Here is a 19,021-nt window from a genome sequence, read left to right on the forward strand (position 1 = left end):
TTTCAATTTTCAATTTTCAATTTTCAATTGTTATATATATTTTGTCAATTTTCAATATTTCCTATTTCGGCTATTTAAAGTTTGATATTAGTTTCTTTTTATTAGAAAAATATATAAAAAATAATACATAGATAATGTTAATTTTATGTCAAAGAATTTCTCCTGAATGGCTTAGTAAATATGGGTCGGGTCAGATGTCAAAAGAAAAAATATATGTATATTGGTAGGGTCTTTTGACACTGCATGAAATCAGTACCCACGACCTGATACAAAAAAAATATGTGCTTAGGCATAATACAGTGCGATACGACAAGTTTGAAAACACAATACGTAAGCACAAATAAATTAGTTCAAAAGTACAATCTAATAAGATGTATTAAGCTGGTGCTGATGGTCAGCTTATTGAGGCGTTTTGCTTGCATAAAGCTAGTTGTGTTCAACCCAGTTTAGTGGAGGCCATTGTTGTCAAAAAGACTTTAAGTTGGATTAAGAAGAAAAGATGGAAGCATGTTATTGTGGAAACCGATTCTCTTGTGGTGGTTCAAGCTCTTTAAAGTAATGTTGTGATGCATTCTATATGTGGTTCAACTATTACGTACTGTCTTAATTTATTAAAGTCTATGTCACATGTCAATGTTAGTTATGTTAAACGATCTGTTAATAATGTCGCTCATTGTCTTGCTCCCGGTACTTGTTACACCACAAGAAACTAACTTTTTAGCAACAAAATTTTAGCTACCAAATATAGTTGGTAGCAGTTAATTAATATTAGTTACTAAATTTTCGTAGCAAAATGATTTTGTAGCAAGTTCTAATAAAAAAATATTATATGAGTTTCCTACCAAATATTTTAGTAGCAAATTTATATTTTTAGCTACAATTATCTTTGGTAGCTAACATTTTGAGCACTAAATAAAAATTTGCTACTAAATTTTAGTAGCAAAATGAGTTTTAATAAAAATGACACTAAATATGCTTGTTACTAAAAATTTTGGTGGCATATGAATACTTTTAGCTACTAGTATTTTTTGTAGCTAAAATTTTATATTGGCGTAAAATATAAAATTGATGCATTTTGTATATATTGGAATTTATTGCAATTATAAATTTATTGCTACTAAATTATATCATATTTTTACACTAGCAAATAAATATTTCTAGTTGAAGTGTTTTATGTATTACTAATTAATAAATGTAGAATATAATATAATATATATGTAAGAATAGTAAACATAAAAACATAATTAAATCTGTACTTGTGCTACAAATTAAAAAAATTAATCTATATTTTCTTAAAAAACAATATGTATATAAATTATATTTTGTTCTAATATTAAAGAAAGGTAAAAAGAAATAATTAAATTTATAATAAATGAACAAGATAAACTAAATTTAAAAAATTATAAACGCCATAAAAAATTGAAAGAAAAATAATGTAATAAACAACTACATAACTCATATAGGATACATATAACTTTGTTGAAACAAAGATACTAGATGGACCCTCTAATAAGCTTCAGTAAAAATTTCAAAGAAACCAACATAGATAAAAGCATCTTAGGGAAAAAAAAAAAAGAACTTACTACCTTAAAACAAATTAATAAACTGAAAGGTTTGCATAACACAATAACAATGTTTCTTTTATTGTGATCACTCAATTAAAGCACTCCATCTTCTGTAATTTTTTCTAAAAATTGGTCAGCCCATTCCAAACGAATTTCATCAATTTCTTGTTTTGTATAAGTTTTTTTCCCATTCCACTGCAATGAGTAAGGTAAGTATTAGTTCATATAGTAGTATTTATAATAGAATAGAAAAATATTTTATTGTAGTGTATATACCCCAAATATATATATATATATATATATATATATATATAACTTACTTGAGTGGTTAGCCAATTGATAGGTCTAGAATTCATGCAAAATTTACGCATGTATCTCATTAGATAATATCCACACTCAAAATCCGATATTTGTTGAGGACACTGCACATATTTATGAAATAAAAACACATAAATAATTTAAAATTTATAGAATAATTACTATATTGTTATATTAATGTAATTTTATTTTACAACTTACTTTTATAGATTTCCATGTAATGCCAGACTTTTTTGGCTGCCTATTACTGGAAGCATTGTAGTAATCAAAAGTCCTAATAAACAAAAGAAATATTAAAATAATTTAAAAATAAAAATTAAATTAGACTAAACCATAATATTATTTAACTTACATTGCCATTAGAGATTTAATTTTATTAGGCGGGGGTAATCCAATTGAGTCAAGCCAATAACATGTTTCACGCAATACATCAATAATTGCTAGCATCCAATGGTCTCTGTTGACCACCAAAGTAAGATATTATATGTAAGTCAAATATATTGATAACATAAATAGTTAACTAAATAATTCTTACCCAGTATTAACAGAAAGCAACCAAAATTGTCCCGCTTCTGTTCCTTCCATGCGATCTGCCATTGTCATTGCATTTTGTGCTTGACATGAATCCAAAGCTAAAATTGGATGAAAGAAACGAAAATATTGTGCTCGATTTGCCTTCACCAACTTTTCATGTAAGATCCTAAATATTACAATTAGATTAATAAGGAAAAAATATTATTTAGTGCATTAAGTGTAATTTAAAGATAAATTTTTTACCTAATGTAAAATACTATGCAAGCAGCTCCAATCCGTTTCATAGTGCCTAGATGAATTACATCAATAGGTGAAATATGTAAATATTCATCATTATCCAAAATTTCTGGGTCCATGACCATGGAAAAAGTGTGTGAAGCTTTTATAAATCGAACAGCTAGTAATGCAGCTTTTACACCCTTTGGAGTGTCCTTAGGAATCTCAAATTTAATTGGAGAATCTCGCACTTCTTCTAAATTTGAGGACGATTGAGTGGGTTTTTGTGAAGATGAGGGTTGATCTTTTTCTTTACTTGGTTCCAGTTGCGTGAAAAAACTATTTTGTTTATCCTGAATCAAAAAAAAAAAAAATTGTTTTAATTTTTTTTTTTGCACAGATTATTATTTTAATTTAGATACTATTAAGTATAGATTAATATTTTTTATATAGAAATCATTTGGTATAATTTTTATTTTAGTTGGATACTAAAAGGTAATAGTTTTACTTTAAATTGATTAATTTATACTATATCTATATGTGGGTTACCAAGAGGTATAATTTATGTAATAAGAGTATACAAATTAAAAAAAAAATATCTACCATTAAGTATTATAAATTGAAATTCAAAAAGTAGCTACCACATAATATATAAGCATCTTAAAAGATATAGATTTAGATGTTATTAATTCTGTTGAAGAAAAAAAATGTACAAAAAAAAAAATTAAAGTATAAAAATGGAAATTAAATACATATTTTACTAAATAAATAGGTCCAATAAAATAGTAATTAAATTTTAAACACTCTTTTGAAAATAAAAAACAAAAAATAATACCAAACATGCTCCTAATTTTTTGGGGAGTTTACACATCTATACTAAGAAGGGTGAATAATATTAATTTTGTTAAGAAATAAATAATATACCCATAATCTAACAATAATTATCATATAAGACTAATATAGTTTATATGTGTATATATTTAGATACCAATTAGTATGTTACCTCCTTAAAAAAATTAGTAGGTTAGCTAAGGGTTTAGATACTAATTAGTAGTTTTTGTTTTAATTTTTTTTTTGCACATATTATTATTTTAATTTAGATACTATTAAGTATAGATTAATATTTTTTATATAAAAATCATTTGGTATAATTTTTATTTTAGTTGGATACTAAAAGGTAATAGTTTTACTTTAAATTGATTAATTTATACTATATATATGTGGGTTACCAAGAGGTATAATTTATGTAATAAGAGTATACAAATTAAAAAAAAAATATCTACCATTAAGTATTATAAATTGAAATTCAAAAAGTAGCTACCACATAATATATAAGAATCTTAAAAGATATAGATTTAGATGTTATTAATTCTGTTGAAGAAAAAAAAATGTACAAAAAAAAAATTAAAGTATAAAATTGGAAAATAAATACATATTTTACTAAATAAATAGGTCCAATAAAATAGTAATTAAATTTTAATTGTAGTTTTTTTTTAATGAAATTTTAAATGTGGTTATTTAAATTATTTAATATGAAAAAGTGGGTATAGGTTTTTGCATCATATATTAGTAATTATTATTTTTTTTTGAAAATTATATATTAGTAATTATTTATAATAGTATTAGGGTAAATTTTCCTAATATTTTTTAAGGCTAGTAAAAGGTTTAATTTTTAAAAAATAATAATAATAAATAAAATAAGAAGGAATAAGCTAGCAGCTAGCTTTAACACACACAAACCCTAAACTCCCAAAAGCTAAACCTAAAATCGATCTATCACAGCTTATTCCTAAATTCCTAAATTCCTAAACCTGATATCGATCGTGCCGCCTAAATTCCTAAACCTAAAATCGCTCTCAGTCTCTCCCTCTCGTCTGGTTACAAAGTATGGAGCAGGAAATCTAAACCAAAAACCAACATAGTTGCATTTGGGGGTGTGGCGGTGGGAGGAGTTGCGATTGGCGGGGGGAGGAGTTGCGATTGTGAGTGGAAAAGAGAAGAATGAGAGTATAAAAAGGGCGGGGTTTGAAGGAAGGGGGGAGTAGTAGGAGGAGGGGCAGTTCGAGGAGGAGCAAGCGATAACCACCGAAGACATGGAAGGAAACAAAAGGTTTCGTCTGGTCACGATGTTTCTTCGAACGACTGCTCTAGTGGTATATCAGCAGCTTGATTCGAATGAATTGGAACAAAAGGAAAAATCTTTTCTTCTTCCAGCTTATTATATAGAGGATTTAAGAAAAATCACATTTTACAGGCAAACAATAGGGTATTTTTGCCTTGTTTTTTTTTTTTTGTTTTATGTTTAGTGGTAGTAGGATTTGAATTGAACTTCACATTGGCTACTGCTGGGGCAATTGGGGCCACAGAGTGTTGTCTAGCTACTCTACACATTCATGTCCCTGCTGTGGTTTAGTAATTGTAGCTTGGTCTAATGCTTTTCCTGGTCTTACAGGGGTGCACGATGGTACTCTATGGAAATGGTTGGAGTGGTTACATATACTGGGGCTAAAATTATTCAGAATGCTCGCATACTGGTTGAGAAGATTGGAAAGCCACTTGAGTTAGATACAGATGGTATCTGGTGTGCACTTCCTGGATCTTTTCCAGAGAACTTTACTTTCAAAACAAAGTATGTATAACTCTTAGTATTGTATCAGTAGTACAAGGGGCATGAGTTTGTGAACCTTTTTTGGCGCATTACCTACATTTTCTTTAAGTCCATGATATACTGATATTGTTTATCTAAAGATACTAACTACTCTATGGGAAACAAATGTTTCAGGGACTTGAAGAAGAAGCTGACTATCTCGTATCCATGTGTTATGTTGAATGTTGATGTGGCAGAAAACAATACAAATGATCAGTACCAGGTCACCTTTAAACGTTTTTTTGGTAGTATCATGCCTAGTGCAGTTTTTTCAAATGTTTATTAATTTATTCATTTAGGAAAAAAGAAACAGAAAGCGAATTTGCAAAGGAGCAATTTAAGCTTGATTGTTTGACAAAAACCTACTAACACTTTTCTCTTAACAGACCTTGACAGATCCCTTGGCCAAATCTTATACAACTCATAGTGAATGCTCAATTGAATTTGAAGTGGATGGGCCATACAAGGTGACATGGAGTGTGATATCAATTATAGTTCAACATTTCCATATTTTGTTACTAATATATTGGTTTCATGCAGGCAATGATTATTCCAGCTTCAAAAGAAGAGGGAATTTTCATTAAGAAGCGATATGCAGTTTTCAATGATGATGGGACCCTTGCTGAACTTAAAGGTTTTGAAATTAAGCGTAGAGGAGAGCTGAAGCTCATCAAAGTTTTCCAGGTATCCCTACCATATCCTATGTTTTGTGTTTGTACCCAAGTATTAAATGAATTTATCTTCTTCCCTATATATTAGTGTTTCTTTCCAGGGGCTTGCTGGGTTAAATTATATTATTTTCCTGTACTAAAAACCTCACATGATTCTGTTTTTTCTTTCGTTGCGATGTCTAATGGTTGGATAGCTTCTTTTAAATAACTACACCATGACTATTAAAAAAAAATCTGAAACAATTAAGGGTGCATGGTTCACCCCTTTTAAAGGAGTGTGTTGTGTAAACACTGTATTATTAGGTTATGTTTTGAATGTGATAAATATTATTGTAATAATGCAGAAAGCAATAGAGAATGGCGCCCTATCAATTCTATATTTCCTAGTTGGTTTCAATGCATATTGTTTTAGTGAAATAGGATAGAAATTTATTCAAACCTGTTTGTGTTTGTATGTACTGATTCCTTGTATCCTTTTTGAAATTCTTTGAAACACCTAACCAGTTGAAACACTTGAAAGAATTTTTTAATTAACAATCTAATCAATGCAAGATTATAATGTCAATCATGATATATATATCAAATATCATTTAGCTCATACCTTAACAACTATGTGAATTGCTCTTCAGATTTGTTGAGACTGTTGAGGCAAATTGAGATTCTTTTGAGAGAAAAAAAATAAGTGAAAATTGTTAACCGTGAATAGAGTAATGAAAAAAATGATGATAAATATTAATGTATAGTACATACATACGTATATATGAAAAATCAAATTCAAATTTTAATTTTTGAAATAGTAATTCTGTTATCTTTTCTCCCTTGTTTTATGGGATACTATCTTTTTGGAAATTTAAATTTAAATTACTCTGTACAGTATGTTGTATATACGTTTTTATTTTATTTTTTATTTTTGAATAAACTAAATTCAATATTCTATAACTAAAATGTTCTACATTTGTGTTAATATAGGTATAATTTTTAATTTAAAAATAGATTACTAGATTTTTAAATATAGATTTTTAAATACTTATTTTTAAATGTATAAGTATCAGTAAGCAATCTGGAACTTAGTTTGATTGACCTAAAAATATGGATAGTTGCAAGGTTCTTTGTGCTGGAGCAAAATCCTCCACTAGCACATATGAGCATATGTGCTCTGTTACGTAGCAGCAGATCAGAAAGCTTAGTTTGTAATTCTTCTACAAGTTACCAACACAGATCGCAAAATCTCATCGTGAATCATAACAAAACAAGTTGCAACAATTTTCTTACTGGCAACCTTGTGAAGCTAGCTGCATTGTACTTATTTAATCAGGCTGTGATTTGTCTCTCTTCTGGTGTGGACATAGTTCCATTGGGCCAACAATTACTTGCAGACCTTGAACAACTTGTAATTACGGTCGGTTTGGCATCGTCGGGAAAATCCATACAACCTCGGCCCCTAAAAATTATATCAAAACAATTTTGTTCCAGTCTTTCTTTAGGGTCAGCTTTTATTTTGTTGTTTTTGTTTTTGTTTTTGCAGGTTTATTTGTATGTGTAGTATTGTAGATTACGCCAATTATTGTGAAAGAGAATTTGAACTTCTGTGATTTGGTTTTTTTGGCCCTATTGAAAAAAAAATCCTCCACTGGTTTGGTTCCCAAAAAGCTCCGGCAGTTGATTCCAAAGGTGATTTTTTTTAAAGTTTCTGGCAGATTTGTATTATAATAATGTAAATACATAAGCAGTAAATGGAGGATCATCCTCTCCGTGTACCATGCTTGTGCTTGAAAGTTTTATTTGGAGCTCGGGCGGGTGCGTAGTTAATCACTAAAGAGAGCTTATCTTTCTCTTGCTACCAATGAAATACCTTGATTTAATAGTCTATACAATGATGGGAGCCACCCTTGTTATCTCTCATTGCTTGCTTTGGTCAAAGACCGTTCATAAGCTCCAACATATTATCCTATGGTGGTACTAATATCCGATGGTCTTTGATTCTTGGTTAATTTAGCATGAATACCATATCTAGTGTATGTGGTTGCATGTTTTAAATGTTTCTGTGCATTTTTTTATTCAAGTCATTTAAAGTGAGCGATTGCTTTTATTTTTTTACAATCTTAGCCAGCGTCATATCCCATAAGGTTAGAGGAGTTAACATTTTATCAGTGTTTTTGCCTTCACTATTTGAGCATAGTTACTTGTGATCTTCTTTTTCTCTTTAGGACATAGAACTAGTTTTGATAGAACAAGTAGTCTAGTATTTAGTAATGATGCTTATGGTTGTGTCATGATTTACTATGAGAAATGTTCGTTTGATTCGTGAACTAAGTTGCATCAACAAAGACTAGGAAGAGAGAAAATCACAGGTCACAGAATATCATTTGTAGAATATTCTATTGAACAAATTTTAATAGTTGTCTCAATGTTTCTATACAGCTTGATTACATTCTGCAAAGGCTAAAGTTCTTACAGTCTAACTTTAGATATTTTCTTATGGAAAAAAATTATAATTATTTTGTGTACGTACTCATTTATTATAGAATAATTATGATTTTTTCCCTAACTGTCACTTATATAGAGTGCCACCCAGATATATTTATTTATTTTTAAAAAAATCACTCAAATTATCAAAACTATTAGAAATTTGTACCTTCATTTGCAAGTACTAGCTTTATCATTGTTGGAGATGTTTATGTTTGTTAACTATATATCTCTTTTCGATAATAGTATTTCAGTACTTAACCATGTTTGTCTGTAACTGCGTGGGTATTTTAATTTCAAACCATTCTTCCTCAAAAAAAAAAGTGGGAATTTACTTAGGAATCGTTTAGTATGCTGTATAAATTGTGTTTTATCAAGCTATTACCAGTCAACTATTTTTTGTGACATGTTTTGTGGTTCATCTTATTCAGGTGCTCTTATCTGGTGTAGTAACTTCAGAAGTTGCTATTTGGAAGGATTTACTTGTTTACTTGCTATCTGGAAGGATTTACTTGCTATCTGGTTTAGGTGTTTACCTTCACAACCCGACAGCCCTTGTTGCAGCCGTATACCTTTGATCTGGTCAATTGGTGTTGTGAGAGTCCACACCAATGGCATCACGAGAGGGCTCAATTTATTGTATTGCAAATATAAAATGTTTGGGGAAGTACTAACAGAGGTCGGATATAAGCCAACATCCAAGATTGATTTGATTTTTATAGATTTGTGTATGTTATATATTTTAAATTATGTTACAGATTTTGTATTATATATCAACAATTTACTAGTTGAATTTGTATATATATAAGTTATTATTAATTCTATTAAAGTAAGTTTTGATATTTTAATTATTCTACAAATATATAATTAGAAATTTTACATTAATGGAATAATTAAAATTAAATATTAAATATAAATTTGGTTGGAAAATCACATATCATTCAATTTAAATTTATTTTGCAACAAAATTTCAGTAGCAAAATTATTATATTTTTAAGTACTAAAGTTGTATTTGTTACCAATTTTAAAGAGATTTGCAACCAAAATGTAGTAGCAAAAAAGTTTTAGTTGTCTTTCAAAGTAATTATTTCGCTACTAGATTTGACTTTTTTTGCTACAAAAATATTAGTAGCAAATTTGCTACAAATTGTCTTGGTAGCAAAAAACTTTCACCAACGGAGTATTAGCTACGAAGTAGCCACCAAAAAAAGTTAGTAGCAAAAAGTTTAATAGCTACTAAATAGGCATTATTTACTACCAATTTTTTTGTAGCTGAATATCCTTTTTTTTTTAGTGTTATTGGTTAAATTGTCTTTTTGTTGGTAGCAATGTTCTTGGTGCTATTAACAATGGTGTAATAGTCGATTTGGTTGTTCTATCTTAACGAAGTTTTCTCTTTCCATTCAAAATAAATAAATAAATAAAATGTATGATATTTTGATAATAATAATAATATTTAAATTATAATAATTATAATTATCTTTTAAATAATTGTCTGTATCTATTATTAAAAAAATATATAAAATTAACTAAAACTATAAATATATATATATTTTAGTATTTAGCCAATAAAAAATAAAAGGGTAAATATCATTTTGGATCCTATGTTTTGTGAAAGTTATTAATTTGACTCTCTGTTTTGTTAAATGACAAAATTGACCCTATATTTTTCAAAATGGTAAAAATAAGACCATGAGCTAAATTTTCAATAATTTAATTTTTTATATAACTAACTTTAAGATAAATTTTAACACGAACAGATACAGACAATGTAACCAATTTTGTCATAACATCTTTAGATCAGATTATTATTAAGTTTTATTTTGATAAAAAATTAATTATGGGTCATATTTGTACAATTTTGGAAAATACAGAGTTTATTTTATCACTTAACAAAACAAAGAGTCCAATTAGTAACTTATATAAAATACATGGTCCAAAATAGTATTTAAGAAAGACACGAATTTGAGTTCGTATAAAAAAATAGGTTAGTCTATTTAAGAAAAACAAATCGACTCGAATAAAGCATTATACGAATCCGAGAACAATACAAAATTACTGACTTGTAAACCGTGTTGGACCTATCCTATACAATTATTGCACATCACAACCCATACTTTTAATAGCATGACTCATATTTTTTTATGACATGGTACGATACGATCTACTTTTTTTCATGATCCGACACAATACGACTCGTATTTTTTAAAAAAGCACAAAAAAAAAAAATATAAATCGAACTAACACAATACGTACATATTTACAGGTAAAGCCAATAACTGCGTAATTTAATATTTTTGGTCGAACCAATAATTGCTTAATTTTTTTTTTCTGGTTTCTTATAGAAAGATAAATATTTTGGGAGTTTTATTACACAAAATTATAAATGCACAGCTCCTTTTCTTCTATTTTTTATTTATTATTATAATAGAGCTAGTAATTCTACTAGAATTTGGTGGTCTTTGGCCTTAAAACTCATGTTATTGTATTCTTCTTAGTTGATTGCCTAATGAAATTCTATGAATTTTTACTAAAAAATTATAAATATTAGAACATAGAGAAAATTGTATGAATGTGTTACAATACAAAGGATGGCCTTTATATTGGCAAAAACAGAATATGAATCATGTAACTAACTTGTAACAAACCTGATAACTAACTCTCATAGTCATAGGCTCCTTTAAGGTGGAGTGTAAAACTTTTTACACCCATCTTGGACACAATATAATGAAAATGAGTTGGGAAAATAGTTTAGTTAAAATATAAACAATGTTTGTCTTTGATGAGACACAGTTCATCTTGAGTGTGTCATTTGTTATCTTCTCTCGAACTATGTGGCAGTCTATCTCTACATGTTTTGTTCTCTCGTAATAGACGAGATTTTCAACAAAGTGGATGGCTGCATTATTGTATGAAATGGAGAATGATGGCAATGTTGAAGTCTTTAGGGATTGAAGTGAGCCAAGTGAGTTCACTTGTTGCATTGGTCATGGAGTGATACTTTGTCTTGGCTCATGACCTTGAAACGATTTGTTGTTTATTGGATTTCTATGATTGAAGAGACTATTCTAAGAAAACACAATAGCCTGAAATGGATATTCGAGTGTCATGATAAGCACCCCAATCAGTATCAATACATGCTTGAAGCTAGAGAGGTTCTAGAGTTGCTGCATAAAAAAATAACCATTATCCTATAGAGCTTTTGAGATAGTTTAGAATTCTGATGGCAGCTTGTAAATGTTGTTGATGAGTGTTGGTATTTAGGGTTCACATCAGAGTCTCAGCAAAAGCATAAAAAAGGATCAAGTATTAAAAAAAATTGTATTGAATCTAATATAAACAATAAACCCAAGATCTCAACACAATTAACATAAATTAAATCTAACTACATGAAAAGGGATTTTATCTCTTGATATCTATCAGGGAATATTCTTATTTCTTTTTGTATACAAATCGATCATCTAATCCAAAGTATTAATAGACTTGTCGAAGAGTTCACACTATTTTGCAATACTTTTTCAACAATTTAGTTGACATTCTAAAATCTTAATTCAAAAATTAAGGCAAAATGATGGTCACATAGACAATTTTTATCAGTAAGGTTTTTTTTTTTTTTGACACAAATCAAATAGAACCGAACGATTTCACAATTTAATAGATATTTTATTTTTAATTCAAATACCGAATACATACTTCTCGGTCCTATAATATGAAATTGTGAACCTGTGGAAATGATGTTTGATACTTGAAAAGTAAAAACAGCAGTATTTATATAAAGTTTTATCTATATTCTTTACTTGATGTAATCATAGTTGGGCATTTGGTCTAGTGGTATGATTCTCGCTTAGGGTGCGAGAGGTCCCGAGTTCAATTCTCGGAATGCCCCATTTATTTTAATTTTTCCTGCTATTTATCTCCAAATAAAATAATTTGCGGCAAAACCTCTCCAACTATCAATTTACTTGTAAAAAATCATCACTGTTCCGTTTATATTTTTAAGGTGTCGTTTGTCCAGCTTCGTTAAATTTTAATTTTGCCCACGTGGTAATGACAGGTCACTAAAAAATTATTCTATGTGGCCATATTTTACAAAATAAAATAAAAACTTTAAGAGTAATTTGCGGCAAAACCCCCAACTATCAATTTACTTGCAAAAACCGGACTTAACGAGGCTGGACAAACGGTATTTTAAAAATGTAAACGGAACAAGACTTTGGAGGGTTTTCCACCAAAATATGAGGTTGGATGGTTTTTTGCAAGTAAATTGATAATTGGGGGTTTTGCTACAAATTACTCAAATAATTTTACATTTCCATTCAACAGTAATATTTTTATTTTTTATTTATTTACATATTACTGTTTTTATAATTTGCCATTGGCAGAGACCAATCGTGAATGATTATTTTTGCTATTGATCTCAAGAAAAAAATATTATAATTTTTGTTAAATTTCAATGATTAGCTGAATAGCAAAACAAAACCAGAATAGGGGCATTCCGAGAATCGAACTCGGGACCTCTCGCACCCAAAGCGAGAATCATACCACTAGACCAAATGCCCTGCTGATATTAAATTACATCGTATAGATATATTACCTACTAATTCTTTCAAAGGAAAGTACTGCAGAAACCATGACTTTACATATCCAATTACTCACTCTGGTTGATGGTATGAAAGTAGGGATCCTAAAGTAAAAATTAGGGTAGTGACTACTACTGACTAGTGAATTAGAATGAGTGAGGTTGTTCTATTTTCAGTATTTCGAAGGATCCAAATAACAGACTATCATATATCTGTTGCTATTGGGTGTCTTGTCTTGACTTTCTCTCTCTTCTTGTTATATATTATATGCTGAGAGAGAGAGAGAAAGAGTGGGTTTTTATTACGTCGTCCAACCGAAGAGGCCTCTCTCTCTTTCTCTGCGAATAAGAAATAATGCTGAGTGTTAAATTATTAAGGTGCGAAAAAGCGAGTTCTCTTCGCAACTCTTCTTAATTTGATTACATCTCATACTTGTTTTTCAGTTCTCCTAACTCCTAACTTTAGTGATTGTTTAAAACAGGAAAAACGTCTTTTCTCCGGCCTGCTTCATGATCAGGGGATTATCTTCTCAGACTCGAAATGGAAGGTTACTCATTGATCAATCTCTTCTTTAGTCTCTTAATTGTTCTTCAATTTGGTTTTCATTGCCTTGTTTACTCAAAATGAATTGAGGTTGAGACTTGAGACGAATACCAAAACGTCTTTTTTTGGATCTACGGAAATACAATAGTTTTCTATTTTTAAACGTAAACATAAACTTTATTTTTTATTTTTTTTCTGAATCTCTCATTTATTGCTGGTCCCTGTTGAAGCCTTTTAAATATATATTATATATTTTTTAATATTATATCCATTGTCGTACTGCATTTGGGTTTACTGTTGTTTTCATATGCATTGTCGTTTGGTCCTTTTTTTCCTTTTTCTTCTTAATAGGAAAGTTGTCGTCCTCCAAGAATTTACAGTTTTACACGTTTGAAATAACTTAGTGAAATTTGCTTAACTAACACGAAATATTAAAATTTACAAAATAATTTTTTACTTAATTTATTGGTCGATTTACAAACATAATAATCGTTTATCGTCACACAATTTAATTCATGCTCATTTCTACGACCATATAATATTATTTTGCTAATAAAAATTTGAAGAATTATCCATACATTATTTATAATTTTTTTAAAAAAAATTTATAGTTTGGGTTCTTTACGTGATTTTTTTAGTAGTTTCTATGTTAAATTTTCATATTTTTAAAAAACACTCTAAAATCCACTTAAAAATAACATTAATAAATGTTCATTTTTCTTCACAAAACGTTTAATCATAAAATTGGCATCGTTTTTTTTTCTTTCCAATCATGTTCCTTGAAAATTGATTCTGTAGCGTTATTCGCTCATTATTGTCGGTTTACATTTGTTTTTTACGAGTGTTATGCCGTCCTTTTAGCATTTCTCTTTGATTTATTGTCATTGGTTACAATATGCAATTTTTTTCATTATTTATTGTTATCCACTTGGAGTGTGTGAATAACACACTACCGAGTTATTAATTTACACAATTTCTGTAGTCAAAACCGGATAAAGTTATTAATTAATGGGGGTTAAGTTTATATTGCTTTCTTTACCTTCTTTCTACTCAGACAATTTGTTCACTCATTGAAAATAACAGGCTTGATGGGAAGGTGGCACTAATAACAGGAGCAGCAAGCGGAATAGGCAAAGCAACAGCCACCAAATTCATCAACAATGGTGCCAAAGTAGTCATAGCAGACATCCAACACAATCTCGGCCTAGCCACGGCTAAGGAGCTCGGTCCAAACGCAACCTTTGTAGCCTGCGATGTGACACAAGAGTCAGACATCTCCGCAGCCGTGGACTTCACAGTCTCTCATCACAACCAGCTCGACATAATGCACAACAACGCAGGGGTCCCCTGCAACACTCCTCTGAGCATTGTGGACCTTGACATGGCGGTTTTCGATAGGATCATGGACATCAATGTCCGAGGAGTGGTGGCAGGGATTAAACACGCTGCCCGCGTGATGATCCCTCGAAAAACTGGCTCAATTCTCTGCACTGCAAGCGTCACGGGAGTCGTGGGGGGCTTGGCGCAGCACACATACTCTGTCTCTAAGTTTTCTGTTATAGGCATTGTGAAGTCTGTGGCTGCTGAGCTGTGCAAGTATGGAATACGGGTTAATTGTGTCTCTCCCTTTGCTGTTCCGACACCGTTTGTGGTGGATGAGATGCGCAGGCTCTTTCCGGGGGTTGATGATGGCCGGCTTAAAGAAATGGTTTATAGTACTGGTGTTTTGGAAGGAGCAAATTGTGAGCCTGAGGATGTGGCTAATGCAGCTCTGTACCTTGTGTCGGATGAAGCTAAGTATGTTAGTGGTCATAATTTAGTAGTGGATGGAGGTTTTACTTCTTTCAAGAGTTTGGATTTTAAATTCCCCACATCAAATCAGGTGGAATGAAAGTATATTTCAGTGTTTTAGCTTTGAGAAATGTTAAGGATATCACAGCACGTTTAATTTATTTGATTTTAATTACAATTCACACAAATTTATGTACATATTTTCGCCCCCACATAATCTCTTAACTTGCTTAATTATGTGCGGTTACTTTAAGGCAGTAGTCTCAGAAGGACCTCTTACAATACTCAAAATTGTTCTTGAACCAGCTTACGCATGACATCTTCTGGAGCTGGAATCAGGCCAAAAATGTCACAAAATAGAAGATATGCATTATCTGACTAAGTGGGATAAAAACAAAGGTGGTCATTAATGGACAAAGGAAATTGGGAATAGGCTTTTTTATACCTGGACCTCCAGTAAATAAGCTGAACTGACCAATGGCTTGTCTGATGAACATCTCAACTCCACTCACCACAACGGCCCCAACCTCAGCAGCCTCTTGCAAAAGCCTTGTATTTTTCGGAGTGTAAACAGCATCAAAAACCAAGTCATAAGCTCCCAATGCCGCCTAAAAAGTGTAGAAGAAATGTAAGAAAAGTCTTGATTTTAATATAAGTATACCAACTTAAGCAGAGATGGAATAAGAGGACCTTTGAAATAGGACTTTCATTTGTGTATGGTTCCATTCCAATAGAAGAGGCATTTGCAAATATCATTCCTTTTTCGGGGCAGAAGCTGTCTAAAACCTCAGACGGTAGAGCTTCTCCTGAAACTGCCAATGCAAGAGCTTTTGCTCTCTCTTATTTTTAGAAGACATTCTGGTTAGAAATAAGGTTTGTTGCTTCATAAAATTACTGAAAAAAGAGTAGCAATGTGGTCTACCGTAATTTCGGTTAAATATTACAACCCGGGCACCTCTGTCTTTTGCTCCAAAAGCTAATGCTCTTCCTGCTCCTCCTGCTCCCACCAGCACAAAAAGTTTCCCAGAAATTGGAGAAGAAGCATGTGGTACAACCCCATTGGCAACTTCTCTTTCTGTTTCATACATTAAAAACAAATTATTTAGTATATGATCATTTGCTCAACTTATTATCCTAAGAAAGTAGTGTTATAGCTTTTTACATCTATGAAAAAATTTGATACATTGTGATAATGAAAGGAATTAAGCATGTTGGTAATGTAGTGATACCTCTTAGTGCATCCTCTATGGCAGTAATACAAGCCTCAGAATCTGTATTGTAACCAATCAACTTTCCATCACTTGGCCTTCTTACTATGGTATTTACAGCTCCTATGGACTAAAATAAAACAATTCAAGGGAATTAATTTCTCATCTTTCTAGAGATTATGTGAACTTGACAAACATTGAAAATGTCCAAACCTTAGCCAGTGGATGAACTTCATCACAACATTTTACCACTTCTTCTTTATGTGGTATGCCAACACTAGTTCCACCCACCAACAAGGAAAAACAACAATGTGACTAAAATAAGCTCTGGTTTAGAACATGAAGGCCATTATAGATTTGTTTTAAGTAAATAAATTCGATAGCTCGAGTATACCTGAAACCAGCAAAGTCCATGCTTGTGTACGTTTGAAAGAATTCATTGACATTATCAACCATCATGGGAACATAAATTCCATTGTATCTAATATGTCTCAGAGCAGGGTTGTGTAGAATAGGACCTTTACTATGACCAACAGGATTTGAAATAAGGCCAAAGATTTTTGTGTACTCATTTACATGTTCAAGCTCATAAGTTTGTTTAAGGCTAACCAAAGTTGGTAAGCCAGGAATAGGGTGGCTTTTTAGATAACCATACACTAAAAATCCACCAAACTTAGGTGCCAAAAGTTGGCTTATAAGACCTCTGCTTCCCACTGCAGTAGCAATTAATGGCACCTAATTTTCATCATTGAAAAATGAATAAATTGGTGTTAATGGAAAATAAGAAAATTTAAACAAAGTTTCTCTATTTTCTAATTTACCTGACAATGAGTAAGCATATGGAAAATTGGAGCTACATCTATGATGTTATGCACTTCAACTATTAGTTTGATAACATCAGCCCCAGTGGATTGCATACAAGCAATAAGATTGCTAAGTTTTTCTGATGAGGGTTTGCTACCATTTACATAGCTTGATACAATTATTTGGCTGTTTAAAGGTTTGTGTTCGGCCATAGCTATATCAGAAGCCACCTGAAATTTATGAGTTTCACTTTAATTAGATAAAAATCTTTATGCATATATATGTATGTTGACAAAAATTAAAAAAGGGAAACATAGAAAAATACCTCGTACTCCATTTCTACGAATTCTACATCTGATTGAAGAGCCATTTTCAACACTTGCAAAGAAGTTTTCTTGGAGCCACTATTGCCACCGGTCCTTGATTATGAAAATGATAAAAATATAATCATGCTTTCCTAGATGTTAATTAGTCCCTTTACCCAATATTTGGCTTATTTTCTTAATTCAAGAGGGAAAAAATAATCCAAACTTTTATCATATAATCTTTTTATTATTTTATGGAATGTCATTATCAAAAATTGCTTTTTACTGCTAAAGAGTAACATAGCATACATTTATTTCACACAATAATATCACATGCATCTTATTTTTTTTTGAAATCATATCACATGCATGTTAAACCATACACAAAAATAGTAAGTCCCCAAGAAAAAGTAAATCATACATCCTACATTATTGTGTTCACCCAAAAAGTCACTGTCATAAGCGTACACTTATCTTTCGGCAGCTTATTTTGTTGGCAGAAAACCCATCCATGTAATAAGTGATCACAGTGAAACCATGTGATAAGTGATCACAAAATTTGTCAATTTTTTAATAAGAAAAAAAAATTAATAGAAAACCCAATGAATATCCATTTTAGATTCATTTATCTAAAATATGATTCTTTGTACTAAATATATATATATATATATATTATAGACTACAAACATTAAGAGGAGAATTAAAAAAAATATTTACGTAGTTGTGAGCTTCTTAGAACCAGAATTCATTTCTGGCTCATATCAATTAGAACCAACAACTATAAGAGTTTGTGATTGTGCTCAATTATAGTATGGTTTTTTCCTTTATATTACACTTTTAAAATTTAAAAGCTCTTGGAAAACAATTAATGAACAAACTCAAACTCAGATATGTATTAAGAATTGATGAGAGAGATACCTAAAGGAGAGAATAGCAGGGAGAGTTCGTTGTTTGATGAGTTTGTCAAGTTGAGAAATGTTAGAAGAAAAAGATATGGGAAGCTCCACAAGGTCAGCTCCTTCTGCTTTAGCCTCATTCATGGAGGCCACCATTTGGTCCAAGCTTCCATACTCTATGGGTGCGCACACCACAAGATTCCTTTTTAAATTGAAAAATGCCATCACAATTTCAGAAAAAAGTACTCAAAATAAAGAGTTTGAAACTTATTGGAAGTTGGAAGAACACAACTACGCACATATATATATATTTTTATTTATATAAATAAATGACTATAACCTCTAGAGGACTTGTCAATTGCACTCTACAAAAATGAGTGTATATGACGTATAATTTTTTTTTTTATATATAGAAATTCTATTTTTTTTATATATTTTTTATTGCAGACTTGTTTTTAGCATGTCAAACAGATCATT

At 30.6% G+C, this 19,021-nt stretch overlaps 4 protein-coding genes, 1 long non-coding RNA gene and 2 other non-coding genes across 9 annotated transcripts; 3 read left to right on the plus strand and 4 right to left on the minus strand.

The window, feature by feature from the left end:
* Window positions 1-1,658: 1,658 nt before the first annotated feature.
* On the minus strand, window positions 1,659-2,885 carry LOC115720318 (uncharacterized). The gene is made up of 6 exons (XM_061105893.1): window positions 2,661-2,885; window positions 2,419-2,583; window positions 2,236-2,340; window positions 2,085-2,157; window positions 1,886-1,987; window positions 1,659-1,760 (listed from the first exon to the last, which is right to left on the minus strand). The coding sequence occupies exons 1-6, from the start codon at window positions 2,777-2,779 to the stop codon at window positions 1,659-1,661; spliced, it is 666 nt and encodes a 221-aa protein (XP_060961876.1). The 5' UTR covers window positions 2,780-2,885.
* A 4-nt stretch (window positions 2,886-2,889) lies between these two features.
* LOC133031847 (uncharacterized) lies at window positions 2,890-6,643 on the minus strand. Its single transcript, XR_009684912.1, has 3 exons — window positions 6,553-6,643; window positions 6,391-6,463; window positions 2,890-2,986 (listed from the first exon to the last, which is right to left on the minus strand). It is a non-coding gene; the product is annotated as an uncharacterized LOC133031847 (long non-coding RNA).
* LOC115720315 (DNA polymerase epsilon catalytic subunit A-like) lies at window positions 4,617-9,194 on the plus strand. 2 transcript variants are annotated; one of them, XM_061105581.1, is made up of 5 exons: window positions 4,617-5,262; window positions 5,416-5,503; window positions 5,667-5,747; window positions 5,821-5,964; window positions 8,849-9,194. In XM_061105581.1, the coding sequence occupies exons 1-5, from the start codon at window positions 5,105-5,107 to the stop codon at window positions 8,993-8,995; spliced, it is 618 nt and encodes a 205-aa protein (XP_060961564.1). In that variant the 5' UTR covers window positions 4,617-5,104; the 3' UTR covers window positions 8,996-9,194. The 2 variants fall into 2 exon arrangements, with proteins under 2 accessions (XP_060961564.1, XP_060961565.1); XM_061105582.1 differs by lacking the exon at window positions 8,849-9,194 and adding an exon at window positions 7,049-7,543 and having other exon boundaries at window positions 4,623-5,262.
* Window positions 9,195-12,231: 3,037 nt separating this feature from the next.
* TRNAP-AGG (transfer RNA proline (anticodon AGG)) lies at window positions 12,232-12,303 on the plus strand. Its single transcript has one exon. It is a non-coding gene; the product is annotated as a tRNA-Pro (tRNA).
* Window positions 12,304-12,904: 601 nt separating this feature from the next.
* TRNAP-UGG (transfer RNA proline (anticodon UGG)) lies at window positions 12,905-12,976 on the minus strand. The gene has a single exon. It is a non-coding gene; the product is annotated as a tRNA-Pro (tRNA).
* A 64-nt stretch (window positions 12,977-13,040) lies between these two features.
* On the plus strand, window positions 13,041-15,527 carry LOC115721072 (zerumbone synthase). 2 transcript variants are annotated; one of them, XM_030650350.2, is made up of 3 exons: window positions 13,041-13,374; window positions 13,479-13,544; window positions 14,624-15,527. In XM_030650350.2, the coding sequence occupies exons 1-3, from the start codon at window positions 13,352-13,354 to the stop codon at window positions 15,429-15,431; spliced, it is 897 nt and encodes a 298-aa protein (XP_030506210.1). In that variant the 5' UTR covers window positions 13,041-13,351; the 3' UTR covers window positions 15,432-15,527. The 2 variants fall into 2 exon arrangements, with proteins under 2 accessions (XP_030506210.1, XP_030506273.1); XM_030650413.2 differs by having other exon boundaries at window positions 13,094-13,374; window positions 13,463-13,544.
* On the minus strand, window positions 15,383-19,021 carry LOC115720931 (bifunctional 3-dehydroquinate dehydratase/shikimate dehydrogenase, chloroplastic). Its single transcript, XM_030650244.2, has 10 exons — window positions 18,567-19,021; window positions 17,669-17,762; window positions 17,361-17,573; window positions 16,934-17,274; window positions 16,753-16,816; window positions 16,561-16,669; window positions 16,254-16,406; window positions 16,022-16,170; window positions 15,777-15,939; window positions 15,383-15,660 (listed from the first exon to the last, which is right to left on the minus strand). Exons 1-10 carry the CDS (start codon window positions 18,767-18,769, stop codon window positions 15,617-15,619), a joined length of 1,533 nt encoding a protein of 510 aa, XP_030506104.2. The 5' UTR covers window positions 18,770-19,021; the 3' UTR covers window positions 15,383-15,616.

Source organism: Cannabis sativa, chromosome X, assembly GCF_029168945.1.
Source record: "Cannabis sativa cultivar Pink pepper isolate KNU-18-1 chromosome X, ASM2916894v1, whole genome shotgun sequence".
Taxonomy (NCBI): Eukaryota; Viridiplantae; Streptophyta; class Magnoliopsida; order Rosales; family Cannabaceae; genus Cannabis; species Cannabis sativa.

Coding starts and splice junctions, on each gene's coding strand:
- LOC115720318 (XM_061105893.1), bottom strand. CDS start 2,779: ATGGTCATGGACCCAGAAATTTTGGATAATGATGAATATTTACATATT. Junction 2,341..2,418: donor TTGCTTTCTGTTAATACTGG/GTAAGAATTATT, acceptor GGTGGTCAACAG/AGACCATTGGATGCTAGCAA. Junction 2,158..2,235: donor ATTAAATCTCTAATGGCAAT/GTAAGTTAAATA, acceptor TTTGTTTATTAG/GACTTTTGATTACTACAATG.
- LOC115720315 (XM_061105581.1), top strand. CDS start 5,105: ATGGAAATGGTTGGAGTGGTTACATATACTGGGGCTAAAATTATTCAG. Junction 5,263..5,415: donor AACTTTACTTTCAAAACAAA/GTATGTATAACT, acceptor CAAATGTTTCAG/GGACTTGAAGAAGAAGCTGA. Junction 5,504..5,666: donor ATACAAATGATCAGTACCAG/GTCACCTTTAAA, acceptor TTCTCTTAACAG/ACCTTGACAGATCCCTTGGC.
- LOC115721072 (XM_030650350.2), top strand. CDS start 13,352: ATGCTGAGTGTTAAATTATTAAG. Junction 13,375..13,478: donor CTGAGTGTTAAATTATTAAG/GTGCGAAAAAGC, acceptor TGTTTAAAACAG/GAAAAACGTCTTTTCTCCGG. Junction 13,545..14,623: donor TCTCAGACTCGAAATGGAAG/GTTACTCATTGA, acceptor TGAAAATAACAG/GCTTGATGGGAAGGTGGCAC.
- LOC115720931 (XM_030650244.2), bottom strand. CDS start 18,769: ATGGCATTTTTCAATTTAAAAAGGAATCTTGTGGTGTGCGCACCCATA. Junction 17,275..17,360: donor ATATGCTTACTCATTGTCAG/GTAAATTAGAAA, acceptor GATGAAAATTAG/GTGCCATTAATTGCTACTGC. Junction 15,940..16,021: donor ATGAAAGTCCTATTTCAAAG/GTCCTCTTATTC, acceptor TACACTTTTTAG/GCGGCATTGGGAGCTTATGA.